Source organism: Letharia lupina (genome assembly GCF_014066315.1).
Source record: "Letharia lupina isolate WasteWater1 chromosome Unknown contig_14, whole genome shotgun sequence".
Classification (NCBI taxonomy): domain Eukaryota; kingdom Fungi; phylum Ascomycota; class Lecanoromycetes; order Lecanorales; family Parmeliaceae; genus Letharia; species Letharia lupina.
This window is the reverse complement of record NW_023502983.1, coordinates 1,050,509-1,063,481: the sequence shown is the minus strand read 5'-3', so window position 1 is coordinate 1,063,481 and position 12,973 is coordinate 1,050,509. Positions and strand designations below refer to the sequence as shown.

Below are 12,973 nucleotides of genomic sequence, written 5' to 3'. Positions count from 1 at the left end.
CATCATCGAGCTCTGTTGGAAAATGTCAGGTTGTCTCGCATCATGCGCAAAGAACGAGGATCATACCACAAAAATGGTTCGTAAAGCTGGTCCACCAGAGAAGGAAATGGACAGTCATGGGTATCCTAAACCGTCGAATGGTATCTCAATGAGTCAGCATGCATTCCGATTATGCCAGGAGCGAGGGGAAATACCATTGAACCGCAGAAAACATATTGCGTCCCTCTTGGAGCGTTCTACTCCACCCCCTCCTCATCTTCCATTTCCTTCGCGACAGCAAGATTATCTTGCTGCTTTCGGTATGACAGCTCCCAAAGTGCGAGACCGATAGCGTTATGCCTTTCTTTGACAGAAGCATGTGCCTTTTCCACCTCTTCGAGAACCTTCGAAGCATCATTCACGATCGTCTTCTCTTCCTCCTTGCCGTTGGTGAAGCGGTTCTTAAGCACAACCCGCGTCTCAATGCTGCCGTTCCACGACTTTCTCCGTTGCGCTGTTGTTAATTGTGAGATTATAGACGGGCGAATATTCTCAATGGTATCGTATGTTTGATCTGCGTCTGGATCTGCGTCTCCCTCCGGGCAGAGCTGCTCGATTTGCGGGTAGCTAACCTGGTAAGAACCCCAATATGTCGACCATGTGGGGCTCCTGAAATCCAGTTGAGAGCCTTCTTTGAAAATCATGGTCAAATCCAACTCAGAGAATATATGACCGTCTCCGGAGCTGTCAGCCTTGTAGACATCTGCCAACCACCCGTCTGCGCTGTCGTAAACCGCCGACTCCCATCCTAGCATCGCACCGCTCGAGATGAGAGAAGTGATCCAATGTACTCTCCTTTTGTAGCTGCTAGCCGGTTTGTTCTGAAGATTTTTGAGGCTGTCAATGAGAGCTTTCCCATTTGCGATGATCGTTTCGGAGCATTTTCTCTGGAATGGTAGTCCGTCATCGTCAATCACCGAGACAAAGGCAGTATCTTTCCTGCGAAGTGATATTTCTCGAAAATTCTGCAGTAGGACAACATAATCTTGGTTGCGCTGCAGATCTTGATTCACACGAGAGATGTCATCGTGGACACTCTCACTGCGGATGCGAGAGGCGGTTGCGGCCTCTTTCTGTCTGCTGACTGCACTGATCATCTTTTTCCCAGACTCGAGTGCGAGAAGATCTTCGAAGCGGTCCCTCCAGTTGAGGTTTGGAAATTGTTGCTCCAGATTGAGGGGTGAATACTGACTACCAAGTATGTACCCTAAGGGCCACATGCGTGGGCTTGCAAAATAAGTAGCCATATGGAGTTTGGCGCCATCATACCATGACAAGTCTTTTGTCCAGCTATACTTGCCCGTCAGCATTGCGTTGGTGAGTTCGAAACCCAACGGTTAAAAGATAAGTCAAGAACAAACGCAAAAGGCAAAAATATTATGCACCTACAACGCGTCTCAAGACCTGAGAAAGAGGTCTCATGCAAAAGGAAAGGACTGAAAAGTAACATACTCTTCTGCCCAAGAAGCAGGGGCTCCGCATTTATCACAATTGCCTTCGGGTGGAGTCCAGCCCGTAGATTCAGAGCTTGGAGTAGACGCCATTGTCAAGAGCAGTGCACACGGTAAACACTGACTTGGTCTATCTAGGATTTAATAGAAATGCTGTCATGATATGGTACAAAAGTGTGGTATTGGAATATGCATTTTATCACTGCAAGAGATGAACTTGAGCAAACACAAACAGATGAAAGGTAGTGTGAACTGGCAGACGAGAATGTACCATGCGGCCCCTCCCGCCCTTTTACCGTATCGAGGACAGGGCACCGTCGAAATACCAATATCTGCACGTCCGCCGATCAGTCTTGTTGTTGGGGGTATTTAGTTCGTATTAGGTTCGATTCCTAATGGCGCTGGTACAATGGTGTTGCGGTGCTTCTTATTTTCTAGTCTAGTATCTGTTGTTGGAGGTATTTGTTTGGCGGAGATATTGAGTTCGTATTAGGTTCAATTCCTAACAGCGCTGGTACAATGGTGTTGCGGTGCTTCTTATCTTCTGTATCATCATTGCAATTTGCAAGAGCACAGGACATGTCTTACTACCCAGTACACAACATAGAACTGGACTGGAGCCTTTTAAAGCCTGCCAAAATCAAACGGTCAATAAATTCCGATAATTTGGCCCATGAATAACAGATGAATGCAAACCTGAGACACAGGATTGGAGACAAGTGGAGATGTCTGATTCTATCCCGCTCATTCTGATTCAGCACGGTCCTGAAACCTCACAAAGTAGATACATACTACACCAGACATATGGCCTACCCGATGGTGAAACTACCGCTGCACCAACGAGGCACATACAATTCAACAAAGGCTGGTTCCAACATTCAGGCAGTACGACGAACAGTGAAGCTGCGCCGCCATGGACCATTGATTTACCGCTGTTCCTCTTCACCTTCAACTGGATGCAGCTGGTCAGATCCTTGCCCGCTTGAGGCTGACTATAATCAACGGCATTCCTCGACACCTTATCCTGGAATTTGGAAGCTTTGTCGTTCGGACCTCCGTTGGCTAAATCGCAGAGAAATGCCATGGTGGCGGGAGATACTGTGAGCGTAGCGCTGTAATGATTGAAGACTGTGGACAGCATCCATGGTCTCTAAGACTGTTGCGTTGCGGAGTCGAAAAATGCGAACGAGATTAGATCCAGGGGGTGATAGATAGGCAGACTGAAGAAACTGCGACAGTTATGGGTGATGCTGATGGCACCAATCTGTGCTAAGGATCCCCAACGCTGTGATCAATTCGCTCGTTTTACAATTTTAGCAAACATTCTGCAAAAACCAGAGATTGTACGGTAGACAAGTGTTGAAGGTGGATTGTAGCTCATCTAAACGATCGTAAATTCCTGAAGCTCAAAGGTTCCATTCACAAGGAGACTCATCGCTTCGCCATCCATGAACCCATGAACATAGCACTCGCCGACAAAAGACCAGCTTTCGCCGACTGGGCGGAGAATGTAGAAAACGTGGCCTCCAAGGAGGAGACAAATCTCATCGCCAGGCCGAGTTTCCCCCGGAGCCAAGCACATGTAGCCCCTATCTGACAAGACAAAACTCCTACCAACTGTTGCGAAAAGAAGAGAGCCCCATTCAACTCGCCGCTGGGGTGATGCGGGTTGTTGTGTGTAGTCTTTTATAGAACGCCAGAAACTCCAATCAACACTGTAGCCTCGCTCCCTCAGAGGTCCTTTCTTGGCAACGTCGGCCACGATGGTACGGCTGAAAGCCTCAAGAATTGTCTCGCCGGTTGGTTCGTAAACACCTTGGAGGTTCTCCGGCTCCCATCCCTTTATGACGTCGCTCTCGGAGTCGCGATGTGCATCTTGGTAGTATGGAAGACCGGTGGCCACAGCCTTGCCTATACAGAATCCTTCAGTAACGAGCTTCGGTTTTTGAATTTTTGAGAAGGATAGATGACGTTTCTGAGACGTAACATCAGCACTAGAGGAGTAAATCCTTTTCGCTGCGGGATCTGAAGCGCAGATACTTGGTCTGTGCTTTGAAAGATAGGCTAAAGGATGTCTAACGCTAGGATCGCGCCAGTTCGGGACCCACGAAGGTAAGTCAAGGTCCCGCGAGGAAGGATTGCAATAGCCCAAACATTCAAGAGAACCTCGATGCAATATGCAATGTTCAGCCACTTTGGAGTAAACAGTCGGGAGATCTAGAACGTAATCGCAAACCAAGATATCCGTCAAGGCTTCGGTGACTAAACCCAGCAATGCATATACCTTGTCCCTTGGGTCTGTAGCCTTGTAGTGTCGATAATTGGCAAGCGTTCCTAGGAGATCTGCTTGATACTTCCCACCCCCAATCAATCTTTGAAGATGATCCAGATTGAAGAGCCCGCGCATAGAGGTGGTGCCGAGAGCACTAGTGTTTGGGAAATACACTTTCAGATCCGGTCGTTGAATGGCATGAGAAAGAAATTTGGCCGCAGCAATAAAACTCCACCAATCGATCTTAGAGTCTCCACACTGGATAGTCTTCGTTTTGACGGGTGCCGCCGCCTCTTGAACCGTCCATACCCGTTCGAACCAATCCCGAGTAATCAGGGATCTGAACGCTTCTACAGGTGTAGTATCAAATTTGGAGTTGCACTCATCCAAAAGAGTGGACAAATCAGCTAAACTCTTACTCCGAAACTCCGACTCAGCATCACTGAGATTGAGCCCCTGATCTGACCAGTATGCTGAGATTGTGGATGCTAGCGCTAGCGCTGAGGCGCTTCCATCTCCTTCGGGCCCAAGCCAAATCAGGACTCCTCTGGACCGCCCATATATCTGCTGCATTTTTCGGACTTGGGCGCTCTTCTCCGCAATGTCTAGCTGGTTAATGCATATAGCGTCAATCCAAAATGTGCGAGTCTCCTCATGTGAGCGCAAATGTTGCAGGGCTTCATACAGACTTTGCGTAACACCCATCTCTGTTTGGTCTATGAATATTTTGTAGCCTTTTGAGTGTTTGCCCCAGACGTATGACAGTGCACAGTATGGCGGAGGCTTATCAAGATTTATCGCCCTTACTTCGCACTGAATCGGCGATGAATGATCTCCTGGTAGTATATTGACCACTCTAGTCATGTTCAACAATGGTTGTAACTGTGTGTACTTGAAAAACCCTTGTGATGCCATCTCGGCCGAAGATTGGGTCAATATTGTAGAGTGTCTTTGATGAGAAAATCGACGACAGATCTGTTGGGGCTGAACTCTTAGGTAGCAGTCCAAGGTAGATGGTGAAATCAAGTGGTTGTCGCCTCGCGACCAGGCGGCGGAAATCTTCCGCTACGCATGATATCCGGTCTCACAGGGCGGAAGCATGGAGGACAGCAGTGCCAATGTCTCGTGTACGAGTATGAGCTTGAAGATGACGAACCTAACTCTTGGCTCATCTCTCTGCTAAAGGGTTTTGCACATATTCAGTCATTTTGAAAGATTGGTCGACGTTTCGCTAAGCGCCGGAGAATCTCGAACCGGGTGGATTAGAAACGTCGCTCTCGACCATGGGACAGAATACTTCGGGAACGATATCCAGGTCGAAATCACGGTTCCATAATCTGTTCTCTACCTGTACACCCCCTCGGCCAGAGATTGAGCAACCAAACATTTCCAGCTTGTACAATATAGCTTGAAGATCCTGCTTGACGCTGCCAGTTCGTCAATGGTCACAATCAAGAGACATTGCAAACCCCAGAGACAACTTTGATCCTAGGCGGGAGATCGAAGCGCTCGTGTCATTGATCATTGTGCGAGTCCCTGGACTCTACGTGTCGGATTGTAGTGTACACGAAGAGCACATTGGAGAGCTCATATCACGCCATGACAAGGTCTCCACAAAGGCAAAGATAGGGAAATAAGAGAGAGGCACGCAACACTGAAGGAATAGCAGAAACATAGACATCAAACATTCAAGGGGTTCGAACAGCAAAGTGGGGAGGAGTGATGATCTGTCATGGACGAATTGATCTCCCTTGTGAAACACGGGATGTAGAGGAAGATGGCATTCTCCTTGCCACGAGAATCCTTTGGCCACCTCACAAAGGGATAGATAGAATTGTCATTTCTTTGCCACAATCTCATTTCCCTGCGTCACAAAGAAGGAACAATTGCAGCCAAATCGACAAAGAGACCTACCTTTGTTGCTTGCCACTCAAAGGAAAGCGAAAGCTAGACTTGGAGATGGTACACTGGCAGTCGAGTGTGACAGGCTTTTCACTTCCCTTATCCCTTGTACGCCGAGAGGCGATGACATTGAATGACATTGAATGACATTGAATGACATTGAATCTTGGATGCAATCCCTGTTTGCATTTTCAGACTTTCAGCATAATCGTGACGGTGTTCAACCCTCATAGCGACTTCTCTCATCTCGGTTGCTTCACCGAAAACACTCAGCTTCAGGAAGAAAAGACCGCAACCACAATGTGTCAGGGTAATCTTCAAGTCTCCACCTCATGTGGCCACCATCAAAAAGCCCACCCCCTCCAGCATTGCAAGTCCTATTCTCACACGCGAAATCGCTGTGACGGCACCGTCTCTATTTTCCATACGACCACAATCAACGCCGCCCCCACCCTCTGCGTGCGCTGCGCCTCTCGCATCGAAGCGAACATAGTCCGAGAGCTGGACCAAATTACCACGGAACTAGAAACAAATATCGCAGAGATCAACCACGGTTTGTGGGTGGAGAGAAATCGTCCCTTTACTTATGTCGCACTAATTTTCGAGCGAGCGAGGCTGAGGGAGGCGTTGAAGGGCTTCCAGGAGGAGATGGAGGAGGAATTGGTCGAGTTGAGAGAAACGCATGGTATGGGTCGGTGGGATCGAGTTGCTGACCTTCGGGGATGACGGGTGGTTCACGTTTCGGCACTTGCGGATTGAGGCAACAAATAGCTGTTTAGCCCTTTTCTTTGTGAATGAAAGAATGGTTTTTGAATTACCGCCTCAGATCTCTTTCTTACATAGCAGGGATGGTGTCGTAGGCCCCCGTCCAGACTGATAGCCATCATATTACGGCTGCCCGTCCGCTTCATACACATTGTCTGAACGTGTGTCCAACTCTCCAAGTTGCTTCTGATTAGAGCCGAGCTCCTGACGCCCTGCCTGAATGCTCATCTCGTAGCCTTGGTATATTCCCTTTGCCTCTCTCACTTTCATAGCAGCATAGATATCATCAGTCACTTTCTGCGCGCGAAGCCGCTGCTTACGTTCCCGATAGAGCAGCAAGGCCAAACATGAAAGCAGTAGTACGCCTAGTGGTACGCCGACTCCCGCTCCGATTGCCGCTGATCGATTAGATGACGATGCAGGCTTAGAAGATGAAGTGGTCGATGAGCTTGCCGATTTCGAAGCCGTTGCAGGTTTCGAGGAGGTGAATGCGGTGGCTGATGTGGAGGCAGCTGGAGTGGATGAAGTTGCAGTCGACGCATTGTTTACCTGGGCTACTCCGAAAAAGCTTCCGATGCCAGCGGCATTCATGGTGAAGTCAGAGGTATCGCAACAGCCAGCCGCAGCCTGCGAGCTGCCTTCCACCGCTCCACAGCACCAAGTTATCGTATAAGAGCCACTATTAACAGGGCAGGGATACAGGTTGCTGAAGCTATGTATAGAATCTATCGTTGTGTCAGCGCAGGTGATGTCGCTCTGGAAAGCGAGAATTGAGTACCAGATCTACACGAGGGACAACATGATTCCGACGCCCAATTCACATCGGTGCAACCACCGCGGTAGGTAAACCCAGAGCCACCGAAACAGTAGCCGGTTGTTGAACAGCCGTCCCCTTCAGCGCAGCATGCACTGTAAACCCCCTCGGCGACAGATGCGTTGCATGGTTGATAGCCCGTGGCGACCGATTTATCTGGATAGTAGCATATAGCGTCTATTAGGTTGACAAAGGAAAACCACACAACGTGTACAGCTGCACGTGACGACTCCCGAAAGGTATGCATAGCGAAGAACGCCTGCGAAAAGGGAGACTTTGTGAGACAACGAAACTTTGAGAGAGGCAAGCAAGACAAAGCAGGCACGAGCACTTGATGACAACTGCTGAAGGAAGGGTAGTACTTATAATTCGATCTGCCCTGGTCAAGTAAAGCAGTCTATTTTCGTGTTACAATTTATTGTAACCTTGCGGAGTCAGCTCGGCCTCATGCTCTCGGTCAATAGCGCCTGTCGCAGCCTTCGGATCAGAATCTATGCAAAGCCTAGGTCTTTTTGAAACTTGATGGTCTCTATGAGGAAGTGGAGGGCCCCATTAGGCGCTGAATGAAGGATGTAATGGTTATCACAATAACCAAAAGAGCAAGGTGAAACCCTTCGTTTCAGACTTAGAACGTTCCTGCAGCCTGCAGGCAGAGGTGAAGGAATGAAGACGAGACTTTGCGTCATACGGTACATCTCTGACGCCCAAACTTGTGACAGAAATGCAGGATAAAAATGGCTGCTTGAGATTGATTCCCTTCCCCAGTTTAAAAGCGCCACCAGCGCGTAGAGAAGAGCGCGTGCTGCCAAGTCTATTTTCGGGTGGGAATAACAGTATCCAGATAGAGTAAGTGATCCCAGCAGCTAGTCCCTTTGTGACCTAGCGCGATGCTTCTGGCCGATTGGCCAGAACTCTCGGTGTGTTCGCGTCGTGATGCATGATAAAGGGCGCGGGATGACCTACTTGATATACTATTGATGTGTTCCAAGCGAACGTTATGCTAGGAGCTGCTGGAAATGCTATCGCGTCAGGAACAAATGCCCAGTCTCTTCACCAGGACGTGAAAGCTTGTCCGAGTTGGGCGCTGCATCCCGCCAGTGAGTGTTATGACACCTGTTTGAAACACAGCAACGAGATTTGTGGAAGTTTTTTCACTCTTCCGTCGTGGGTGGCCAAGTGCTCCTGCTCAGTACCATAAGTGGGTTCAGGAGCCTTTGGGCCTGAGGGTGGTGCTTGCTTGGGAGCTGGCCGTGGATGCATTGGATCTCGCAAGGGAGCCATGGTTTGCTGATGGAGTTTTGCTTGCGGAGATCAGAGATTAGCAAGATGTGTGGGGTATTCGGGACTAGTTATACGCAAATGGCGATCAAAACCTCGACCAACAGGGAGACATGAAGCCGCTCTGGAACGACCTTGCCTCTTGAAAGGACGCAGTACTTTGCTCTTTGTCAGCCCAACTTTTCCGTTCGCTCGTCTTTCTATATTAACCAAAAGCGAGCAAGTTCTAGTCTTGTAACAACAACTACTTACTTTTCTCTCTTAAATCCTTCCGCCACGCCGATACGCCTAAGAAGAACACTCTTTCAATTCCACTGTTGAATAACTTGACGAGCCTCCGCCTCCAAGACCTCCGTCCGAAAAAAATTCCCCTTCAACCACGTTTTTGCCTTGCAAATCACCAGATCCCAAGTCTCCCTCTCTTTGCCCATCTTTTGCTCCAGAAACGCAACAACCACCCAGGTGATCCAGTACGATTCCATCTTTGTACACAGGATTTTTTCCTTGATACCCATGGTACTGGTAAGCTGCGTCGCCTCAGTCCAGGAGCCCTCGAAGTCTTGCAGCTCGATGATGGAAATGACTTTTTCACTGTCGGTAGCAACATGTCTGTTATTTCTTTAGGTGGAGCCAAGGGCCTCAAAACGTTCTTCGACCGCCGCTGCACCAAACTGAGAGGACGGACCAGCCGATGCCATTGGACCGAACATACCATTGGCACTGCCAGTAAGTGTAGTTGGCGATCGGAAGGATTGCTCATATCCGATGTTGTGAAAGCGAAGAGGCGGACTAGCAGAAATTGAGCCAAAGAGGCGCTTTGAGCTGGTGAACCCGCTGAGCGGGTGGCTGTCTCTCTACTCTGAGATGGTGGGGTAGTGCGTCGGCCACCGCGGCCTCTGCCGTTTTCTTTGGTCGGACTCCCTCCACGTTCTCTAGAATAATGCGAAAAGAACCTAGAGTGGCATCCCTCTGGTGGCGTAATTTCCCTAGGAGGGGGAGTGTCGAATAAACCAAAACCCATGTCCTCGTCACTTTCTTCGGCTTCATCGGATCCGATTCCTGCTGAAGGGCAAGATTCGGACTTACCAAAAGATAATGTGCACTCTTGGACTACGGCCTCAACGCTTTGCTTATCGTCTTCGGAAGGCTTCATATTCGTGTGTTCGTTCCCAGATACGGCTATGAACGAGCACTACTTCCCACCCACTTGGAATCGCAACCCCAATCGAACGGCCTCACGTTGGACGATCTCCTCAAAACAGCTGGGATGAATGTCCTTCAATAGCCTTCCACTCTCGTTGTCTTTGGCATCACAGATCCAGCCTCGACCTTCCTCGAGCTCTTGCATGATTTTCTTCGCAGCCAACTGATGGATCTTTTTGCCTGGCTCAGGCAATCTTTGGATCGAGATCTCAAGCTCCAGAGGCCCTTGTGGAGATGCGCCCCGCAAAATCACCGACTTGGGAGTCTTTTGGGTAGAATCAGGAGACAGAAGGAGGTAGGCTGTAGTTCGTGCGAAAGGGAATAATGGAGGTATCCGGTGTGGTGCTTGTAGCAGCTTTGGCGTTGGAACACCTGGCAGATGTGCATACGGATCCTCATTGTCATTGCCCAGCGAAAGCGGGCACCCTTCCTCTTCTGTCTTGATGCTTGAGTCGAAGAGCGAGATGGGATTTTCATGTTCTTCCGTTGTTTCCTGTGGTGCCTTTTGCTTGGTAAGCATGACCTTTATACCGTCTGTCAACCATCTCCCACGTCACGTCACACTCTTCTTTTGTAGATTTCTCGTACCTGAACTCCATAGTGTAGTCTGAGACGTGCGGAGACAATGCTGCCTCCAGCATACGAACCATTTTTGTTGTCAAGCTTCTCACCTTCGTTAACCATCTGCGCGAAACCTTTGCCAGCACGAGCGACACCCTCAACAAGGCTGGTAGAAACGCCATCGCCAATTCCTAGTGGAAACACGCGAATGCTGCCGCCAACAGTGTCGTTGAGATAGCTGAAAAGTTTGTGTTGGCGACGTATGTCACCGTCAGTCAAGACCAGAATCTCGCAGTCGGGGTCTGCGAAACGGCTGTCGATGGCCGCTCGAACGGCATTCTGAGTCTCAGTCCCGCAGTAGTCGGCCTTGAAATGTTCGACATGGGCTATCGCCTCCTTAAGCGAGTCATTGTCATATGATCGGCTTTTGGGCCAAAGGAAAGAGTGAGTGGATCCAAAGGAACAGATTTTAATATTCACACCGACCGGTAAAGACTTTAGAAAGACTTTCAGCGCAGATATCAGCATTGGGATCTCGTTGACCATACTGCCACTGAGATTTGCGACAGAAATGATCTCAGGTCGTGCAGGAGGACATATCACCCTCCATTTTTCCTTAATCCCACACCCAGAAACAAGGCTTCCGATAGCTTTCAAGACCGGCAATTCCTGCACCCAGCTCTCGCCATCGGTAAATTCTACTGACGCTCTCGTGTACCAAGCACTCTTCTCGTCAAACTCTTCATTCCACACGCAGTCAATCTTCCGGATCAAGTCTCAAGTATCATCGCGCTCAAGGTTTGCCTCGCTGAATTGCTCGAGCAGGACTTTTCGATCTAGCAGCGATGTATCGCGTACTCATCTGAGCGCCGGTCGTTGTGATGGGTCGATCGATCTGCTGATCACCGTGTGCGTGAGGAGCCTTGGGCTGCTCGATCACAATCTTGCTCACGGACCCGAGGTCTGCGAATCTTTCGGGGTGCTTTGCCTGCAGCGTAGCAATGCAGTCAACAGGAGCATGTGTCGCGATCATCGAGTTGTATTCCTTGAGTCTGATCCCTTCAATGCCTCTCCAGTCCCGTCCCAAGCAACCAATGAGCTCGTTCTCTTTGTAAGTGGGGTCATACGTCGAGCCTTGACCGAAGGTAGAGAGATAGCCGCCATATGGTCTCTCGAAAACTTGATCGATGCCTGTATAATTTTCTCTGGACATCAAAGCGGCAAAGAGTCCGTTGCGGGCGGCAAAAGCGTGCTGCATGCGCTTTGCCATGCTCTCATATTGTGCAGACATCAAATCGCAGGCCTGGGTGCACGCTGTGCCAACGGAATCCTCTATCTTTCCGGAGGTGAGATCAAGGAGGGTTGAAACCGCGGCTGCTGCGACTGGAGGACCGAAGACGGCGCCCTGGTTCGGATGATTCAGCTATTGGCAGCCGAACTGAAGTCTCCGGAAGGAACACCTACGCTATGCCACCCACGGCTCAGCATATCAGGACCGTGGAGGGCACGGCCGATTCGGGAGCCGAGCTCGAAGCCTACGATCGTGGAGATGAGGAACGTTGCACCATCAATCTTCGATCCCGCATCCGACCCCTGAGCGTACTCCGCTGCAGCGAACAGAGCTGGCAGTATGATTGAGTTGGCATGCCACGGTGCATCAATGTGGACATCATCGAGCTCGAATCTTTGAATAAAAGACCCATTCAAGAGGGCTGCATTGAGCGGACTTGTGCGCTGGCTGTCCTAAGTACAGGGTACAAGCAAACAGGGAACATTCCGAACTCAAGGAAAAGTAAAGCTTGCACGTACCTTGTTCCAGCCAAAGACGGCGCACTTGCCAGTCCCCTCAATGTCCAATACAGCCTGCGTAGCTACTTTTGACCATGGCAGCTTTGCTCCTACGATAGCACAGGCGATGGCATCGAGAACCAGATACTTGACCTTGGTCTGGACGCTTGATGGCATGTCCGCGAGCTGGACTGATTCTATCCGGTTGCAGACCTGTCCGGTAATCTCATCGGGAGCACTGCATGGAGCTCGCGAAGATCGGAATCCGGTGTTGTACAAAGGTGCTGGAGCACTTTTGCCGGTTCTTGAACACTGTGTAGCTCGAGTGAGCGGAAGGATGAAGCGAATAAAACGCCCTCAGGATAGACGGCTCAAGGACGAGAGGGGAAAACATTCGTAGAAATTGTGGCTCGATTGAGAGAATGTACGTTTTACATTCACCCGCTGGTGAATCGCATTGCAGAGCCAGAGCCAGTCTCTTGGCAAATTGGCGAAAGCTTGGCTTGCATTGGGTGGGCAGCAGTGATCGCAGAAGCCCGGAGAAATGGTTTGAAAAGGATACGACTCCTAGAACTCACTCAGGAAGAGAAATCTCCATATGAACACTGGATTATGGATGCATATCTGCAGGGTCTAGTAAAAGCCATCAATGTTCAAGCGTGGCGAAACAAAAGGTGGGCCGAGCCTCGGTGCTCTCGGCGAATTTATGCGAGGGTGTGAAGATGCAATGCATGTGGCTTGCACATCCTTTCTAAATACCTTAAAACGTATGCAGAATGGGTATGTCAAGCTCAAAAACACGGTCCAGGAACTCAACCTCGGACCCATAGTGCGGGAAGGGACGGGACGAGTGCTGTTGATCATTAGGTGTAATTAAACAACAATTCTTTGATGAACATA

The 12,973-nt window shown here is 49.6% G+C and overlaps 6 protein-coding genes across 6 annotated transcripts; 1 reads left to right on the top strand and 5 right to left on the bottom strand.

Moving 5' to 3' along the window:
- Positions 1 to 236: 236 nt before the first annotated feature.
- On the bottom strand, positions 237 to 1,583 carry HO133_002274 (uncharacterized protein; the record flags this gene model as incomplete). The annotated part of the gene is made up of 2 exons (XM_037293201.1): positions 237 to 1,329; positions 1,492 to 1,583. 2 exons carry the CDS (start codon positions 1,581 to 1,583, stop codon positions 237 to 239), a joined length of 1,185 nt encoding a protein of 394 aa, XP_037150854.1.
- Positions 1,584 to 1,924: 341 nt separating this feature from the next.
- On the bottom strand, positions 1,925 to 2,574 carry HO133_002273 (uncharacterized protein; the record flags this gene model as incomplete). The annotated part of the gene is made up of 2 exons (XM_037293200.1): positions 1,925 to 2,034; positions 2,421 to 2,574. 2 exons carry the CDS (start codon positions 2,572 to 2,574, stop codon positions 1,925 to 1,927), a joined length of 264 nt encoding a protein of 87 aa, XP_037150853.1.
- A 297-nt stretch (positions 2,575 to 2,871) lies between these two features.
- Positions 2,872 to 4,677, bottom strand: HO133_002272 (uncharacterized protein; the record flags this gene model as incomplete). Its single annotated transcript, XM_037293199.1, has 1 exon — positions 2,872 to 4,677. One exon carries the CDS (start codon positions 4,675 to 4,677, stop codon positions 2,872 to 2,874), a length of 1,806 nt encoding a protein of 601 aa, XP_037150852.1.
- Positions 4,678 to 5,964: 1,287 nt separating this feature from the next.
- Positions 5,965 to 7,102, top strand: HO133_002271 (uncharacterized protein; the record flags this gene model as incomplete). Its single annotated transcript, XM_037293198.1, has 2 exons — positions 5,965 to 6,369; positions 6,761 to 7,102. The coding sequence occupies 2 exons, from the start codon at positions 5,965 to 5,967 to the stop codon at positions 7,100 to 7,102; spliced, it is 747 nt and encodes a 248-aa protein (XP_037150851.1).
- Positions 7,103 to 8,826: 1,724 nt separating this feature from the next.
- HO133_002270 (uncharacterized protein) lies at positions 8,827 to 9,674 on the bottom strand (the record flags this gene model as incomplete). Its single annotated transcript, XM_037293197.1, is given in 2 exon segments — positions 8,827 to 9,112; positions 9,127 to 9,674. 2 exon segments carry the CDS (start codon positions 9,672 to 9,674, stop codon positions 8,827 to 8,829), a joined length of 834 nt encoding a protein of 277 aa, XP_037150850.1.
- A 39-nt stretch (positions 9,675 to 9,713) lies between these two features.
- Positions 9,714 to 12,250, bottom strand: HO133_002269 (uncharacterized protein; the record flags this gene model as incomplete). Its single annotated transcript, XM_037293196.1, has 5 exons — positions 9,714 to 10,247; positions 10,313 to 11,061; positions 11,144 to 11,690; positions 11,750 to 12,028; positions 12,095 to 12,250. The coding sequence occupies 5 exons, from the start codon at positions 12,248 to 12,250 to the stop codon at positions 9,714 to 9,716; spliced, it is 2,265 nt and encodes a 754-aa protein (XP_037150849.1).
- Between the last annotated feature and the right edge of the window lie 723 nt (positions 12,251 to 12,973).